Source organism: Perca flavescens, chromosome 6 (assembly GCF_004354835.1).
Source record: "Perca flavescens isolate YP-PL-M2 chromosome 6, PFLA_1.0, whole genome shotgun sequence".
NCBI classification, from domain to species: domain Eukaryota; kingdom Metazoa; phylum Chordata; class Actinopteri; order Perciformes; family Percidae; genus Perca; species Perca flavescens.
In genome coordinates this window covers 28,913,746-28,933,322 of record NC_041336.1, presented here as the reverse complement: position 1 = coordinate 28,933,322, position 19,577 = coordinate 28,913,746, and the positions used below count along the sequence as shown (strand labels likewise).

The window sequence follows — 19,577 nt, the reverse complement described above, 5'->3', positions numbered from 1 at the left end:
TGTTTTTGCTTCCTCCTTCTACCGATTGAAGCTTCTCATGTTTATTCTGCGCCGGCACCCGAAAACTGCATTTATTACAGAAAGCAAGTAATAACTACACAGTTTCAACAGCGTGGCGCACCCGCGTAAAGTAACTATAAAATTTCATAAAACATATGTGCATGTAAAAGGTAAATTATATAGTGTATAATTAGAAATAAAAGGTATGTAAGACTGAACTTTATGTCTCCCTTTTTTTATTACACACACACACACACACACACACACACACACACACACACACACACACAGTCACCACTTTGGCCAAATGAATCGCGGTCTCACACAAATGATGTTTTCTATTACACTTTAATTATTAAAGGGAAATTAAACTGCATGCCACCGCACTGATTTAAACCCCCAAAAATTGAGAAAATATGGCAAATGGAGAACACACATGCTTGAATTTCCTTTTTTTCTGGCTGTAAAGCGAGAAGCCTGTCGACCCCAAAATGTGTTTGTCAGCCAGCGGGTTTACTGGAAGGGAGCTTTCGAGATGGGCAATGGCAACTGTTCATTTTCTCACTCACTGACCTCAACTCCCCACTTTACAATGTGGAATAAAAGCGACCCTGTATTGGCCAAGTGTGTGAGCAACAGAGGATCAAGGAACCACCAAATCTAGGTTACTCTGCAGCCGCTGCTTTGCAAAAGGTGAACACACCACACACTGTGTACGAATTAGAATGCACCCGCACACAAACACAGACCAGGGATGTAATGAAGGAGCTTTTTTAACCTGTAGAATGGAGCTAAACATCACATTGCAGCCCGATCTAAATCTGCAAAACAGAGGGTTATTTAAAAGGCAGCAACAATCTGATCAAAGGGTCTCATACTGAAGTGAAATCACTATTTCTCGATGCGTGCGTCGTCACATCTTTCCGGTAATGTTAGTTACCTGATGTGAGAGCGAGATTTAAACAGCAGATTACAGTGTGCACAGCTACAAATGGACAAAACTGGACCGCCCCCCCACCCGCCCACCTGTCCAGCTACAGACACACCGTGACGGCTAACACGCGGAGCTATTGATAAGCGAATCTCTGCCGCTGGCCGCCGTTTCAAAGGGGGAAGAGAACCGAGGCTGCAGGGCCTGTGACAACACTGACAAGGGTAAAGTGTTATTTTGCTCGCACGCCGACAGCTGGACAAGGGGTGGGAGAGTTGGAGGGCGGTGTTGTAGGGATTGAGGGTGGGGGGGTATGTTACCCATTCGGCCAGCCGGGCAGTAATTCTTAATTGACACCTGTCAGGATAATGGCGGCAGCCACAGCTGTTGCAGGAGAATGTGTCCATCGTCCCGTTCATCTGTCAGCTCTAATACCCATTCTAAAAGCTGCCCCCACCCCATCACCAATCCCACCACCTTGCCATCCATCCACCCACATAGACCCCCGCCCATTAACACCATCTCTTTTGATGCTGCTGTTGGACTAAACATTGGTGCCCGCTGCCATCATCGAACATCCACTCTTCTCAGCTTTCTTGATCGCCAATGCCAAAACAGGCCTATTTCATTACATTGCTCTACGCATTCAAACCATGTTGAGATTATTTGGGCGAAAAGCAGCTCCAAAAAAAAAAAAATCAAGAACGCGCAGTTAAAGTCTTTCACTCCTTCCCTCATTTGTTTCCCTTTCAGCTTTTCATTTCCCCCAACGATCTCCACCTAACTTTGTCTGACGAGGTACAAGCAACAGAGGGGAGAAAGAAGCACAGTTTTAAGAAATAAAAAAAAATGTCATCCTGGTTTTTCATTTCATTTCATTCACTCCAGCCCCCCCTCCTCACCCTCCTGCTCTAACACCAGCACTTTTCTCTTTTGCTTTTGGTGGCAAAGAACGAGTATTTATCCAGAAGAGAAGGGGATGTGAGATGAGAAACATGTTGGAGGGGAGAAAAGAGCGAGAAATAAAGGGAGAGGGAGTGGCGAGAAATGAGAAGAGGGATGAAAGGAAATCTAAGGAGACGGAGAGAAAGAAAGAGGTAGAGAGGCATAGAGGAAGAAGAGACGGAGGAGAGGGAGGAGTGCGCAGGGGTTGGGTGTCCCTCGATAGGGCTTTTGCTCTTCTGTAGTGGGCCCATCTCGTTTGTCTTGTTTGTTTGTTGGCATCAAAGAGCTGCCTCTCACTCCCCCTGCTAACTGATGTAATGAGTGGGTAAGCTACATGTTGTTTTTTTTCCTGCGCCGAGGAATTCAAATACTTATTAGACAAAATATTCTGTAATTGCTCATCTTTTATTGATAGAAGTAACATGTTAAATTTGTCTCTAGCAGACTTTCCCATAGCCTCTCGAGGAGGCACGGCACTGATCAAGAGAGCAAATTTACCCTCAGCAAATGTAATACTTTACTTAAGAAAATTTGAGATGTCAATTTTTGCGCTCTAAATGTTGCACGACTACTTCTCTTGAATGCTTCCCCTCTTATCTTCCTCATGTCTCAAATTATGTGCCAGAAAGAAGAAGAAGAAAAAAAAAAAACAGACCTAACATATGAAACATTTTTCATTAATGAGCTCTTAAGCCTTACATCCCCACTGTGGAGCCTTAACAAAATGTAATTACTCAGCACAACAAATATTACATAGTAATTAAGCACACTTAACAAAGAGCTGATAACAGCAACAGTATGCCGTAAATCAAAGCTTTGAGTCCAATCTGAATTTCACGAAAGTAAAAAAAAAAGAAGAAAAAAAAAAGCTTGTTATGCTGCTGCAACATTGAAAAATGAGAACAAAAATTCTTTATTTGGGGGAAATTGTTTTTCTATGGCAGTCAGGAGTAAGACTGCTTGTCAGCCCAGTCCCAGAGGGCTGCTTTCTATCTGTTTCAGACTTGATTTTCTCAGACTTTTTTGGATCCCATGACTTGCTGCTGTTTTTATGTGCTGCAAGGCAGGCAACAAAGCACATCTGGCTGCTTTAATGATATGATTTCCCATCATACTAAGCCACCTCCATTATGACCTCCCACAGAGACATGCTGGCTGCACTTAAGCATTAGGTGTAGGTGTGTGTGTGTGTGTGTGTCTGTCAGTCTGACTGTCTGTGTTTATGGTTGACGGTGTGTGTATGTGCATGTGTCTAAAGTGCAGTGAGGGCAAAACACTGCTAGAGATGGTAACAGCGTGCCCTGAGGGCAGCTTTTGTTCAGAATGCCCCGGAAAGAATCAAAAAGAACAGAAGAGACAACGAGGGGTATTATTGCTATGGTGTGAAATATACCCTTATCTTTATGAACAGAAAAGGCTTAACACATGCTGCATAAACCTTGCTAATACCTTGCATTATATTTACTGATAATCAGTACTGAAAGAAACATTCATGTCGATCTTAAGGCCGGTTTGTAAATGGGAATGTAATTGTCCGTGCAATGCAAAGGGACTGCATTTGCAAGGATATTAGAGAGAGCTAATGCATGTAACTAAGAAACTAATAACACACACACACACACACAAACACGGGGCACTTGTGGTGACTCGAGGCATTAGAAGAGCGAGCTGAGCATGTTTGACCTTTGACTGCCTTAAATCCCTGATGTAAATTTAACTAATAGTTTCGGAGGGTGGCGCAGGAGCAAAAGTGGCTATCTAAGAGGTCGATCGATGCCACCTGCTAACAACACCACCGCTCCAATTAGCGTAACCTCCAGACAAACACACACACACGCTAAAGGGAATGCCCAGGAAACATGGGGGGTGAGGGGGGAATAAAAGTGGCCGCTGTGGATCAATATGTGTTCCTGCTCGGTCTGATAGCCCTCGTTTTGATTGGGAATAGTGAACAGATATGACAGTCAGAAGTGAGAAATATGTGGAGCTTGCTGTTGGAGGTTGTTTTGGTGCTCCTGTGGGGGATATGAAGGCAGGTCCTGCTAAAGAGGATGACTAACACGGCGTGGTTACCGTTACACTCGTTCAAGTTATTCATTCCAGGAAAACTAACACCGGCCAGTGCTAAGCTACAAACACACACACACACACACACACACACTCTCTTCGCCTCTTTCTCTCTCCCCCTCGCAAACTCTCACACACACACACACACACACACACACACACACACACACACACACACACACACACACACACACACACACACACACACACACACACACACACACACGTTTGTCATTGAATTCTAACATAAACTCATTTCTCAGAAGCTGTGGAGCCTTTAAGCCATCGGAAGTAATAAGTCGCTCCAACTTCCAAGCCAAAGACACTAGATCCTTTGCTGAAAATTAACTTTTTTATCAAAACAAGACTGCTTTAATTCTAAGGAGGAAGGGTGGTATTTAAATCAGGCAACATTAAAAGTGAAAAAAAAAAACAACACACCTAGAGGCTATACTTTGCTGCACTCCTCAGGACGCTGGTATAGACAGAAGGGTGGGGTGGGTGGGGGCGCATAAATCTCAGCATGCTGATTATTTGGACGGGAGAATATCACATAACAGCATCGTCAAGTAAGAGCACAAAGGTCGCTGTGTAATCTTAGCTACCCCGGGCATGCAAAATCATTAATCCCTGGGCACTGTGATTCTCCAGCTCGGAAATAAACTGGAGGCCTTCAGCGAGGCGGCTACAGCACTGAGTTGGGCAGGACATTCAGCCAAAGTACGTACAGACCGTGTTATGATGTGGTGGTGATTTACTAGCAGGGCTGCAACACATACAAACGTGTAAAAACTCCAACTGAATGTCTATATTTAAAAAATAAAAAAAAATAAAAAAGTCCCTGGGATTACTTTGGAGTGCCGATACATCAAGTGGTTAGAACAGGCCTGAGCTGGGTCATTAAAATGAAAATAAATAAATCTCCTGCAACGGTTGAAACATTTCCACCCTTACATTCCAGGAACAAGAGGCAACTTTAAGAAAACGCACTGCGTCCTCGACACCAAAATTAAGGGCTGTAATTGAAGGGACGGTCAAAAAAAACGAAAAGGAGAACGGAGGGAAAGGTTGCGATGCGCTGTAGCTGGTCTGGCTTGCTTATTACGAGGTTGTAAGAGTGGTGGGAGTGTGGGGGGGTGGGGTGAGGGTGGCGGGGGCTTACTGAGGTCATTAACTGGCATTGTCTCCTGACGTGATTAGTCAGGTAGCAAAGTCCATTTGTCACCTGCACAGGCAAATTGAGTTGGTGCTGCACTAGGGGCTATGGGGACTGTATAATATCAACTTGATTACATCAAGGCAGCTGCGGACTTGACACCTTACTGAATTTGTCAGCATTAATCGTTAGGGCCTGTCACAAATCCATCAGCTCCACAGATAATTAGGGCTCTCTCTAATGAAGCCAACGGGAAGCAACCTTACCCCCACCACCACCACCACCACCTATACACACACACACACACACACACACACACACACACACACACACACACACACACACACTTTCTGGTAATTAACCATCGTCCTCCACAGAAATAAGAGCGACTATCTTATCTGCTCGTCCTCCTCGTCCTCCTCCTGTAAGACTATCTAAGCCTGCCTTGGATGAAAGACGGCGTCACAACATTCTGTCTTTTCTATTCTTCCTGCCTTCCTTCCTGCCTTCCATTCCCCCCCTTAAATCTAGTCGTTTAATGATGAGGTGAGGCTACAAGTGTAATAACACACACAGGAACATGCATGTGTGCACTATAAAATGCATGCTGGAAAAAAAAAAAAAAAAAAAAAAAAATATATATATATATATATATATATATATATGTATACTTTTTTTACACACTCACTAATGCAGGTTTCCAAGGTTTCTTTCCATCTCAGCTTTACGGCTTGGATTTGGATTCTTAAATGAAAACTATACAAAGTGTAAAGAGAGCTAAAAAAAAAATGCCTTGTGTCTTTGCCATTTTCTGTGGATCTTAACACCACGTGCACGCACAAAAGCTTCAAAATATTATTTGAGAAAAAAAATAAAAAAAAAATAAAAGAAGTCAAATTTGTCTTTATGTAACTGTAAGATTTGCCCTAAAAATTCCTCTAAATTTTTTAAGAAATTTAGAAGTTTACATGAGAATAAGGAACACATGAATTCAGCTGACCATGAAAGAGATTTAATTTTAAGCTGCCTACATTATTGGAAAATAAAATGTGTACAACTGATTGTCAAACTAGCAGAAATCCACAATTACAACATTTGCCATTGCTGGTGTTGTAGAAATAATATTGCCCCCCCCAAAAAAAAGGTACAAGGTGAGAAAAAAAAATTCTGGCAAGTCTGTTATTGTTGTTTTAATTGTCTGAGCTCTGATTTCCATGCTCAGTCCCACCATGAGCAATTTCCTCTATGAGCAGAAGCACAGAGAAGCCACAGGTCAGTACCAGCTCCCAATGGAGCATCAGACTAGCCTAGTGTGTGTGTGTGTGTGTGTGTGTGTGTGTGTGTGTGTGTGTGTGTGTGTGTGTGTGTGTGTGTGTGTGTGTGTTATTTGTTGCTACTGGGAGCGTGGAGTGGAGGGCGTTATCTCTGACCGACTGTCATGTTCATGGACGAATGGAAAACATCCCGTCTGCCAAGCTGTGATTGACCATTACAACCCATGATGTGCATGGCACTCAGTGGGCAGTGTAATGGATCAATGGCGTGTGTGTCTGTGTGTGTGTGTGTGTGTGTGTGTGTGTGTGTGTGTGTGTGTGTGTGTGAGAGAGGGAAGGGCTCACAGCGATGTCATGTTTTCATGCCTCCAACTACATGCAGAAACCTTAACGTGAGTCCCTCTGCTCCCACCATGGCCGATCTTTTACAGTGGGCTATTTCGCCAAAACAACAACCCCAAACTCACACACACACACACACACACACACACACACACACACACACACACACACACACACACACACACACACACACACACACACACACACTTAGAAAAGTAAAGCGAGACTGGATATCTAAATCTGAATCCTTTCTTCGCAGAGTAGGCCCAAAATCAAGTGAAAGGTGCTTTGCTAGAAAGGAAGAATTCGACAGCGAGCACCGGTTGAATGTTCTCCATCCTACACTCCTTCTCATCCTCCTCCGCCTCCTCACCACCACCACCATCACCAGCTCCCAATGCTTAAAATGATAAAAAACCTGCTGAGTTCAAAGTCTTCGTCGGCTGGCCCTCCTGTTCGACCCGCTTTGCACCTCATATTTCAAAATCTCTTTAAAATTCTGTAACTGTCTTTTGTTCACTCCAGTTGTTAATGCCTAACTTCAAAGGCTCGGCCTCATTAGCACAGAGGTAGAAACCCCTGTCACTCATTTACATTTGTTTAAAGGCTGCAGGCAGACGAGAGGAAAAAAGGGGGAGTCCAAATCCAAACCACTAGAAGTCAACCTTGTCGCTCCTCTGCCAAGACCTGGTTTTATCAGTTGGTCACATTGCAAACATTATAGTACCCTCCAGCAGTGGATATTGATTCCATTACTGGACTGATTCTTACAGTGAATGTGGGATGAATTTGTATGGGAACGTGCAAAAAACCTCAACATTTAAAAGCAATACAGAGGAGGCTCAAACACCTGATTTAAAAGGAGTGTTTGGGTTTGGATTTTCCCTGTGATCTATTCAACATACACACCGTCCTTTCATCTGCTTTTAGTACCTTCCCTGAAAATAAAATGAGGGCGATTTTCCACCCTAATTCGCAACTTTGTATGTTTTTCAGTTTCTCTTTGAGACAACAGGAGGGTTGTGTGTGGCTAAACCTAGCAGAGGCATGCCTGTGTCTTCATGGAAGGATTTATCGATGTTTTATCAGGGATGAATAGATCAAAGACTGCCACATGACAGGCGATCAATCACGCATCAAATCAAGGATGGCAATCCTCTAATAAAACAGAAAGAAAGGGGGAAAAAAAACGCCTCTCACCATTTTTCTCCCCCTTCTTTCCCAGTCAATTATTCATCATTACTCACTCTTAAACCTCAAAAGCTCCCTTTTATCCCCATAACATGCCATTTAGTTTATCTCACTATTCTTAAGAGAACTTTCCTGGCAAAGGAGGATAACAAAAAAAATGCGTGCCATTGCGCAGATATGTGCGTCATTTGCGCAATTAGACACATTTTAAACTGTGGGTCAGGGGCTGAATTGTCGCGCTGTGTTAATAAAAAGACAACAATTTCAATTTAAACAGAGTTGTCAAATAAATCTCAGCATGCAGCACAACTACACAGTGTGACGTGGAAGGAGATATTTTCATGTTGACACTTAATAAAAACTATAGGCTGGGATGAAAATGGTCGTTATGGAAGGGCGGGTTATACCTGCTGATCGCCGCGGCTCTTGCTGCTTTCTCCTCGGCATAGTGACCGTCACTTTCCACGGTGCTTCTCATGCAGGAATTACAAACGAATCAAGTCTGTCAGTTTTGAAAAATCATCCCGTTTCTCGGGGGAAGGGTTTTTGATCGCGGAGCTGAAAATGTCTTCTTTCTCAAACTGCCTGCTCTTTTTTGGACTTAATAGCTGGGTCGGCTTCGACGATAAGGACACAAATTACGAAGGGATTCGACCAGCTCCTGACACCGTCATGTCCATCAAAGATCATCTTCCTCAATGTCTCTCATGGCAGGGTAAAAAAAAGAAAAAGAAAAAAGAAACAGCAGAGGAAAAAAAAGCACCTTGAAATCAAAGTTTTCAGTTCACTCCCCGTGGAAGAAAAAAAATCTCCCTAATCTCCAGTGCTGTTTGGAGGGGGGGGTGATACTTTGCTGCGCCTTTTACGCACACCAAAACTAAAAAATAAATAAACTGTGGCGGTAACAAAACAAATAAGTCCCGTGTGAGCGCAGCGCACAGCTCTGATAAGTAATGTATCCTTGTGTTTCCTTCTCTTCTTCTGCCAGAGACCTGAAAAGAGAGAAATGGGAGAGGAGAAAACAGACAGACAGGCATTAGATGGGTTAATGTCAGTCCCGTCACCACCACGCCACCTCAGCCCGGATCCAGCCTCACCAGTCCGGCGGAGACTTTTTCCTCCCTCCCCTCATTCCCCCTTTTCTCCACCGTTGAACAACAAAAAAAACATAAATAAATGGGACGAGCCGGCTTTCTCGCTTACTTACGTTTTAAGACTCGCGGAAATAATTTCCACCGCTCATCTCATCGCATCTTGGACAGAGTTTTTTTTTTTTTTTTTTTTTTTTGGAGGGGTGGCTGATGCGGTGGAGAGGATAGCACTTGAGAGAGAGAGAGAGAGAGAAGGGAAACAAACAAGACGCAGGCGCATCCAAGCTTCGCCAACAGCGGATCAGACCGACATGGACTCAAATATTTCTCTCTTAAAAAAGCAAAAAGAGAGGGTGGGGAACTCCAGGGACTGATCCGAGGGCTCCCGTAAAAGAAAAAATGGAAACGCGGTGGATCCAGAAGCTGTTTCAGACAGTCTCAACTGATAGACAGACGCATCGAGTGGCTTTTCCTGTTACATTTTTACTCCTCCCCTCTCCACAAGCGTCACCCCTGACAGAGGAGCCTACCTGTCAATCTTTTTAATTGTCTTGTTTTCCCCCCTCTCGCTCTCTCTCTCTCTCTCTCTCTCCTTTTCCCTTTGCTTAAAAAAAAGGAGAAAAGGAGCCTTTCGGAACTTCTCGGGAGATAAACTGAAACCAAACTTATATAGTATCGCAAACCACAACAACTAATGTAAGGTTCCTACAACTTAAATGTCATCTTTAGCTTATAAAAGCGTGGCACCGACATGGGTTATAGGGTTCGGCGGTCCAGTATGTTGCAGTGCACATGGTTTTGAATAGCCTAGAATAGATTTGCTTTCAGAAAAAAATCACAGTCAGATGACAATAAACTGATAACACGTCTACGTGAAAGAGTGAAAGCGGACTGGAATGCAAACAAACCCACTCCCAAAATCGCGGATACACGCTTTGGTTACAGGTGTACGTGTTTCGGCAGCAGCCTCGATCCCTCCGAATTAAAAAAATGCGAAATAAACGGGAGCGCAAAGTGCGCAACGCGCCGTGTGATTTTATTTTTTTTAGTGTTTTGTAGACGTTTGAAGAGATCCGGCGGGGGTTGGTGTTGGTTTCGTGGGAGGAAAACGTTTGAGGATAGATGTTAGACGAGGATTGATTTGTTTCACCTCAGGAAGTGAGTGTTGTGTCCGGGAAGGGGAGGGACTCCGACAACAAGTCTGGGGCGCTGCTGCGCTGCTTTCCAACGCTGCACCAGCGCAACGTTTTGTTGCTAAATACTGGACCCAGTGTCTTGTTGTTTTTTCTTAAGAAACACGCTGCACACTTCTTCTTTTATTTAAAGTTTGGTTTAAAAGCGCGTTTTGCACGGCTCTGCCCGGACCGGCTTGGCCTTGCCTGGCCTGCATGTGCAGAGGAGGTGGGGGGGGGAGCCTACAGCGCAGGCTAACGGCAGCCGGCGCTTACTGCTGCCACACACGTATGTCAAGTTGTCCGTGAACTTTGGACCCATTTGGGGGCCATCATGTCGAGCCTGCTGCTGCTGCTGAGGAACGGAAGCAGAACGGTGCCGGTAATCCGCGGCGGGCGCACAGCAACCGGAGCACTTTCAGGAGTTCATCCGGTCGCGCGGCGCTTCATCATAGATATGTCCTACTCCGCGCACTTCATGGATTTTAACGGATCCTCCATACCGAGCAGTATGAAAAAGCTGGTCGTAAACAAGCTCAGTCCTGATTTCAGGGAGGCCGTTTCTACGCAAACCGCCGCGGTTCCGACACCCGGAGACGGGGACTTGCTCGTCAGAAATCGGTAAGTTTTTGTTTTTGGAAAGGTGAGCAGAAACAGATAGCCTACTGTTCTCTCTCTCTCTCTCTCTCTCTCTCTCTCTCTCTCTCTCTCTCTCGCTATCTATCTGCGTGTTCGGAATAGCACTAGGTGACCCAACGCGTGTTGTGACACTATTAGTGGATCAGTATGTGATGTCGATCTATCAAAGTTGTACAAAGGGCTCCGCTTACCTTGATTTACCCATGTCCGGTACCTGCGATCATCATCATCATCACAAGATGGCAAAAATACGTGTACGTGTAGGCTACTGTAATTCCAAGTTCCGCCCTCTCTGCATTTGTCTATCAATCCATCTCGGCATCTCTCTCTCTCTCTCTCTCTCTCTCTCTCTCTCTCTCTCTCTCTCTCTCTCTCTGTCCTCCTGTCTCTCTACGTCACCAAACTGCAAACAGAAAGTCGTGTTTGTGTGTGCGCGGGGGGCGCTCTCAAACTGGCATCAAGAGATGGAGATGATGGAGAAGAAGGAGATGCAGTGTTACATGGCGCGGGAATTGCAGCATCATTTCTCTCATTGTCGAGAAAGCAGCAGAGCCCAGCAGTCTATTCCCAGTTATAGGGAAGAGTAAACCCACCTGAAGTCAGTATCCAAGCCTCTTTTAGCCCGACAGGCTGAATCACATGTTTGTAAATAGTATTAAACTACACATGTAAGGTGGAAAAGGCGAGAATTAATGCTCTTTTCGAAAACAGCAGGATTTCTGGTTCTATTTCTGATTCCAGGAGGTAATATCTTACCCTCCTTTTGATTTACTACCGACTGTTTATATGCCTGATCTGATTTTTAAATGCTATATTAGCCTCACACAAATGCACCTCAGGGTTTATTGTGGTATTTACTGCCAATGGGATATATATTTTCCATCAGATTGAGTGTGAAGCAGTGCATTAGTGTCTTATTGCCATGCAAGGCAGAGATGAGTTGCTGAGACCTTTGACCGTTAGGTTGTCTGTATTAGTGAGGCATCACAGTCATGGGATCAGTGAAGATGTTTTAACTAACAGAAAACAAATAGTTCTGTTTGTGAAATTGTGCAAATGAGAACCACTTATCCTATATTGCACAGCATCAGTGCATGCTAATTACAAATTGCATATGAAAGTGGCACATGATGGATATCAGAGTGAGGAATTGATAATGGAAAAGATCATGAATGCAGTGAGAAGAGGTGGAACAATTCACAAGGAAGAAAGTTTTTTTTCCTTCTTTTAGATATTATTCAGTGCTCAGCATCTCCATGTGTCCACTTTAGAGTGAAACTTAAATGCAGTCACATAAATGTATACAAATACATGACCTGCACATAAAAGATAGAGGTGGCATCAAATTGTATGATGTGCTTTATATGTATTTTGAACTGGACCGTCATGAGTACAACATTCTACATTCTCTTTTAATTATTTTTTAAATGAATGCACTCCAAAACAAATAATGTGCATGTATGTGATTGCCCGTTTTGCTGTAAATCCAAAATACAAGCCTTGAAATCTTAACATTGAATTTTTCAACATATGTCAGATATATGTATCAATAACATCTATCATGTTATTATATTATAATGTTACTGTTGCAGGTCTTTTGGGTTTTAACATTACACATTTTCATCACCTTGGCTATTGCTATGTTACTAGATTCAAACGTTTCAGAGGTGTACGTGTGAAAAGCCTTTCTTGCCACAGATATCTTATTTTAATTCGTTCAAACTCAAATGGCTCAGTTCTGTGCATTGAGATAGTTGTACCTTTTTGGTGATAACATAATATTTCAGTGAGAGAGATTCTATAGATGCAAAGTAGTTAAATCAAGGTGTTTTTTGTTATATCCCTGTGACCCGTCTATAAACCACAGAAGCATTATCTACCAGCTCAAAGTACACGTGTGACATGCACAGTAATGAGGCGCAGCATGCGTGCCGCTCTAAAAGACAGTAAATGATTTATTTATACGTTCCTTTCTCACATATTTGTTTCCAACATGTTAGCAAAGTAAGATGAAAACGGCCGTCTTCGTGTTGAGGCAAGAAGCGACTATCTAAGATTTTTGAAAAGTGCAGTTTGTTGTGGGTGTCTCTGAAGACAATGAATCATGACATCATGCAATGTGTTTTGTGATACAAGCCTTTCCCTGTCAGTGCAGGACTGTTCTCTTCCAGAGCAAAGGGAATCATTGCCAAAACAAACCAGAGTGTTTGTGCCCCGTGCAGACATGTCTGGAGAAGGAAGCTGAAGTCTTGACCTTCAGACAGAATTCGGGGAATATGTGCTCACACTAATGACCACATAAAAGTTCACTTTATGAGGGCTGTGCAATTAATCGAAATTTTGAATCGCGATTACGGTCACAAAAAACCCCCCAGAATAATCGAGAAAAACGATGATTTTGCACATTCCGTTTTGCAATTAAACTCTCATTTTGTCTTGTGTTCTTAATGGAAATAAAATGTCCAAACAGGAAAAGTATTAAGAGAAATGTCACAGTTCAAGTGTGTTCTCCCTGTTGATTTGGTACTCACTGAGAGTCACTGTTGTTAAAGTTAAATCATTGCAACATCTTTCCAAAAGACAATGAGGAACCATTTTAAATAATAGTGATTTCAATATTCCAACTAATCGTGCTTATGATTTTATTTCCATAATCGATCAGCCCTGTCACCTCATCATATAACTGTTTGATTTAATCCATAATTCTTGTTTTTTTCCCCCTCTTTGTTTGTATTTCAGTTTTGTGGGAATCAACGCCTCTGATATTAATTACTCTGCAGGCCGGTACGACCCCTCGGTAAAGCCCCCCTTCGATGCCGGTTTCGAGGGTATTGGGGAGGTTGTTGGCCTTGGCCTTAGCGCCAGTTCCTCTCACACCGTCGGGGACACTGTGGCCTACTTCGGCAGCGGTGCGTTTGCCGAGTACACGGTGGTGCCAGCCAAGGAAAGCGTGCCTGTCCCCGCGGTGAAGCCAGAGTTCCTCACCCTGCTGGTCAGCGGTGCCACGGCCTACATCGCCTTGAAACGTCTCGGCGACCTGGCCAAAGGGGAGACGGTCCTGGTCACGGCGGCCGCAGGAGGAACGGGACAGTTTGCCGTGCAGTTTGCCAAACAGGCCGGTTGCCATGTGATCGGGACCTGTTCGTCCAACGAGAAAGCCGGCTTCCTTAAATCCATCGGCTGTGACAGGCCGATCAACTACACCACAGAAGACCTGGCCAAGACGCTGAGGAAAGAGTACCCGCAAGGCATAGACGTGGTGTACGAGTCAGTTGGAGGCAGCGTCTTCGAACTCGCAGTGAACAGTTTGGCCAATAAGGGCCGGCTGATAGTGATTGGCTTCATCTCGGGGTACCAGACGGCATCAGGGATCCCTCCCTTCAGAGGGGGAACACTACCGGTCAAGCTGCTCCAGAAGTCGGCCAGTGTTCGGGGTTTCTTCCTGCCCCACTTCCTCGGTGACTACAGGGAGGCTCTGGGTAGCATGATGCAGATGTATGCCAAGGGGAAGTTAGTGTGTGAGGTGGATTGTGGGGATTTGGCACAGGAGGGGAGGTTCGTAGGCTTGGAGTCAGTCTTCCGAGCTGTGGACTACATGTATGCTGGGAAAAACCTGGGCAAGGTGGTGGTGGAAGTGGCACCACCCCCTGTTAGCAATAGTAAGCTGTGATTTATTTAACTGATTGTTAATGAACAAAAAAAAAACAAAAAAAAACCTAAACTCAAATGATTGTTGCAAACGGAAAATGTAGGGCTTTATTCTTTTTGAATAGATAATTGTCTTTATTTTTGTAAGATGATTGATATAACAATGTAAGTAAATCTACACAATGCTTTCACGAATAAACACAATGAGCACATTTGTTTTTTGCTATTGTGGATTTGGAAACTACATTCAAAACGTGTTATTATTATTTAGTGAGGGTTTAGCAGTCTGTCATTTCTGATCATATTGAACAAATATTCTGATTAAAGATCAGGAACAGTAGACTCACGCAGAGAATATTTTTTTTAACGGTGTTTCTTAATCCTGTGTGTGCCCACCCTGTGGTACAAGTCTACCTCTGAAATTAATTTAGACCAGCTGCCATAATGTGCTTGTTTTTAGCACTCTCAGGCACTTTATCTACTATAAATGTTTTATTATAGACTTCATTGTTTTTCTAATAGGGGCTTACATTGGTATGTGCTTGTCAAAAGTGAGTGCTGCTCCAGGTGGGCTTGGTATTTCATTGCCTGTTTGTGGCTGACAGAAACGGCATTCACACAATCAATCTTTTCATTCACATGCCCCGAAGCTGTACATAATAAACAAAAATTAGTCCACCTAACTAGGAGTTGGACTAGAAAATGCCATTACGTTTCCCCACTGCAAGTAAAAAAAACAAACGTATAGTGAATGTATTGCGAAATGCCCTTTGACATTTTTTTTCATTTCCATTTTTTTTCTGGTATTTAATTTAGTTTTGGAAACAAAAGCAGCACAACATAAGAAGTTTAGTCACAAGGCACAAGATTTCTACATAAAAAAAACATAAGTATGACCTAGAAGGTAAGTGTTTATACTTTAAAAGCCTCGATAGGTGGAAACTTTCTAAGATTTCTCAAGAAGCAAGAATCAGAAAAGAGCTACGGCATGTTGAAGCTGTCCGTGTTGTATTGATGTAGTGTATGTAGTCTAAACAAACACCTGTTCCTACCTGGCAGGGAGGGCTGCAGTGTTCATGCACTGTGAACATGTTATTTCCTCATCCAGGTGGCCACTCAAAACATAACCCAGTGTGAAATACGTTACAGGTGTGACCCCAGCATGCAAAGCTGCTACCTTCACCAGACGGTGCAGGAAATCAGAAACGCACCAGGCAAAGACCATTTTGCAGAATCAGAACAGCCCTAATAGATGTTGACATAGACTGTGATAACTTTCATATTTGTATTTACAGTAAATCTTGATGTTTAAAACCCTCTAATAGGCTATCTTTCACAGACACAATATTATTATACAAATATTTTTTTTTTACTAGGGGTGGGTTGCCAAATAGAAACAGTTGTGATGGGTATTAACTACAAACTGAAAATATTAAAGTATGACTTTTAAAATCAACAAGATGATAATTCATTCATCCTGCTTATATCCACTACATTTCTTATTACAAAGAACGGTTTTGTTAATTATGTTGTCATTATTGCATGGTTAAACAGACACAATACTGGGTACTGAATTCTCACAAATGTCACGTATTTTCTTAAGTTAGGCTCCCTTTTCTTTTCTTTGTCTTTTATTGAAAGCTACAATATGTAAAATGTGGACTCACTAGGGTAGAGGTTTGGTACATCTTTCACATAACCATGACCTTTAGCCTGACACACAAGCTTTAAAATTCATGCCTGCAGATGATTTTGAGTCAAAGTGACTTGGTTTGAATTAAGTTAATATAATTAAAGACGGAATTAAACTAACACTGTGAAATGCGTCGAGTTCATCTCACCAGCGGAACAAATCGTTAAATTATTGCAATCACCTCCGTAACGCCACTGTTTGGTCAGGCGTTAAGATGCGAAAGCAAGCTCGTACATGCCAGGTGAGAGAGGTGACGATGCACGTGGTTGTTTAGATGGAGGTTTTGCGTGCTCGAGCACTCACGGTGAGGAGGAGGAGGAGGCCAGGTTTAGCATCTCTTCAATTAACAGGAGAGGCCTCGCCTCGGCGTCCTCCAGGGCCTACCTGTACCTCCGCTGATTAGTGAGCAGTCACAGCCCCAATTAGAGAACACAGGAACCTGGAGAGACAAACACTCTTTATTTAATTGGATTGTGTTGCAGTCAGAGGCTGCTAACTGGCAACGTATTGAAGCACCCTGGAACTATGGAGTGTAAACAAGACATTAAAGATAGAGAAGGTCTTTTTGGGAAGCATTCACAGATGCTTGTGTGATGGTGAAACTTGGGAAATATTTCATCATCAGGAATTTTGCTGAGTGTCTCTCACATTTTAGTCAAGGGTTAGTGCAGTACTGCTCCTCAGAAAGGGTCATTAACACAGCAGTTACATTGCAATCGTTATGTGCATTGAGGTAATGGAGAGTCAACTTTTAAGTGTACCCGATGTAAACGTGAATGATGTAAATTCAAATTCAAATGGATCGCAATTATTAAGAAAAATGGTGGATGTGCTTTTCATTTGTGAGTTTGATTCGTATTGCTTTGTAAATGGCTAGTTTATAGTTAATGCAGGTTTTAATGAATCAGTGCTCTTCAGACAAGTCACAAAAGTGATGGTTTGCTGATATTGGTGGCGGTGTACCTTAAAGTGATACTATGTAACTTTTGAAAGAAGGAATACAAAATTCTTCCTCATACAATCGAAAAATGCAACTCATAAGAATTAAATCACAGCCTTGTTAATTTTGACACACAGGGGTTTTGCTGCCACAGCCTTATTTGGTCTGGTATGACCAGTAGCCTTTATGACTAACTTTATGACTTTTCTCTATTTGTACTACTGTTAAAACTATGTTTGAAATTTTCCATTATGCTGTAATTGTCACTTGTGGCCACAGTGGCCGCTGCTCAGCAAAGGTTACATACTCTCGCTCTAAAATCAAAATGCTTTTTTGTGCCCATTTCAATTTTCAACCCAAGACCAGAGCACAGAGCTGCGTTTCATTGTTGCACGTTGACAGTCGGTGTAGTGAAATTCTCAGTAGTGTCTCTCTCTCCTCTTTTTTTTGTACACTAAGCCCTCTTTTTCCACAGTTTCCCATCGCTGGAACATGTGGCACATAACAAAGACATCACCCTTATATTGTGGGATGGTAGTCTACCTCCAGGCGCCTAAGGGACACTGGCTGGCTGCTTGGTGCTGCCAGGATCCAGACAGTCCAGTTTCTTTCTGTGCAAGTCAGTCAGACCCCCTCAACTCCCCAACTCCCCGAGCCCCCGTCACTCCTACCTCCGCCTAATTACCAAACCTAAAACCCCACTCCACTAATTAGCCACAGCAGACCCAGGAACTGTGAGTAAAGGTAAAGAGATGGCTTCATTCAGCAGTGTGTGTGTGTGTGTGTGTGTGTGTGTGTGTGTGTGTGTGTGTTAAAGAGAGGGAGAGTGAAAGAAAGAGACAAGAAGAAAGGGAAATGGAATATCCAAACCTCCTTTAGCGAGCACATCTCTACAGCCAATTAAAGTCATTTATTAAACTCTTTGCGAAACTTGAGTTGTGCATGACAGAATGATAGGGGAATGTGTTTGTTTGTGCCTGTGCATGTGTTTCTGGATATGTCGGTGTGCGTTAGGGCTGCACACACACACACACACACACACACACACACATACCCACCCTCTTACACACACACGTCCACGTGTCTCAGTATGGCTGGCAATCTGTCGCCTTCTCTGTCTATCAGCGGCGCGAGAGCTCAGTGGGACATAAATTACAATATGCAGCAGAGCCACTTGTGTAAGTCTCAATGAAGGGGAGGAATAACTTTCTTAATCAAGTTCCCCTGATTAATTGTAATAAAGGTGTCATCCGTAAATGTGTCCTCCTGATTGAGTAATTCGGTGCCGGAGACAGTAAGCACATCCCTGGTGATTGGGGGGGGTTGGACAGAGTGGGGGGGAGGAGGGCGGGGGGAGTGTGTGGAGGACATACTGAGACACAAATAGCTCCTGGGCACACTGGCAGCCTTCGCACAACTGACAGTTATGAAATACAATTATCAGTGTGATCTGCTTAAGAATTCATCAGCGGCTTCACCGGCCAGTAAAGACGTTCATAGAGAGACAGAGAGAGAGAGAGAGAGAGAGAGAGAATGAGGGAGGGAGGGAGGGTGACACAAGAGGAGAGAGGGCCTCACTGATTAAATGAGATTTTTATTTTGTCCAGCAGATTGTTCACATTATGCTACACTATTGTGAGAGGATTATCGTTTCTGTTGTTTTCCTTTGTTAGAATCACCTGTGTTGTTCCATACCATCCACCTCTGTCCACACTAATAGCATTTAAAAAGGTTGATCTCTATGATGTATCGCAGGGACTCCGTAAGCACTGAAGCACAGAGATGCATGTTAAAAAGTGGGCTGAAATTCCCAACCTTTTTGACATGTGGCACGACTTCTTGTCACAAGCTGCACGTGTCTGAGCAGTTCAACTAAAAATTGATGTTCCCTTTTTAGATAATCTTTCAAGGCCTGAAACTATTAAAGTATCCACTGTTGTACAATAAAAGGCAAATACTAGAGAAAAGTCATAAAAAATCATTTTGACCTTTGTTATTGATTGCAATTATTCAAGCATCTGCTGAGAAAGACTTTGAGCTCCTAATAATTCCCCTTAGTGGGCTCTCGAGCTCTGGGTTTGGAACAGCTGGTCTTGGTTGCATATCACAGTTGTTTCACCAGCAGTTGCATCGGTATATTTCAATTCGATTTTTGTTGTTGTTGTTTGAAAATGGTCATTTAGCCTGATTTTTAACCGAGACATCCAGACAACTTTTGACCTGCAGGTCACAGAATCAGTCCTGTGGTCGAAAACATCCAGGCATGTAGATCACACCATTGTAACTGCCAATATTTGACAGACGATAACTTGCAAGTATGTGTGGCCAAGTTCAAGATCAAACCAAATAAGCACGCTATTTTAAAAGCACGATTGCGCAGCATGGTAACAAAATATTAGAACAGCTTGTATTTACCGCTGAACGTAATTCTAGCTCACTGCACTACCTGCAAACGTATTGCATAAAAGATCAAAGCAAGCACTAACAT

General features: G+C 43.2%; 2 protein-coding genes across 3 annotated transcripts in view; one reads left to right on the top strand and one right to left on the bottom strand.

Annotated features, from left to right (window-relative positions):
* LOC114556959 (teashirt homolog 1) overlaps positions 1-11,097 on the bottom strand; it is a 37,003-nt gene extending 25,906 nt beyond the window's left edge. The window contains exons 1-2 of one of the 2 annotated variants that reach the window (XM_028580124.1): positions 11,000-11,097; positions 8,314-8,898 (exon numbers count right to left, since the gene is read on the bottom strand). In XM_028580124.1, the coding sequence (XP_028435925.1) occupies positions 8,314-8,353 (40 nt within the window). In that variant the 5' untranslated portion in view covers positions 8,354-8,898; positions 11,000-11,097. Of the gene's footprint in view, positions 1-8,313; positions 8,899-9,113; positions 9,188-10,999 lie in introns of those variants that run through there. The other variant, XM_028580123.1, reaches the window with a different exon arrangement.
* LOC114556960 (prostaglandin reductase-3) lies at positions 9,710-14,802 on the top strand. The gene is made up of 2 exons (XM_028580125.1): positions 9,710-10,790; positions 13,548-14,802. The coding sequence occupies exons 1-2, from the start codon at positions 10,504-10,506 to the stop codon at positions 14,476-14,478; spliced, it is 1,218 nt and encodes a 405-aa protein (XP_028435926.1). The 5' UTR covers positions 9,710-10,503; the 3' UTR covers positions 14,479-14,802.
* The last annotated feature ends 4,775 nt before the right edge of the window (positions 14,803-19,577 follow it).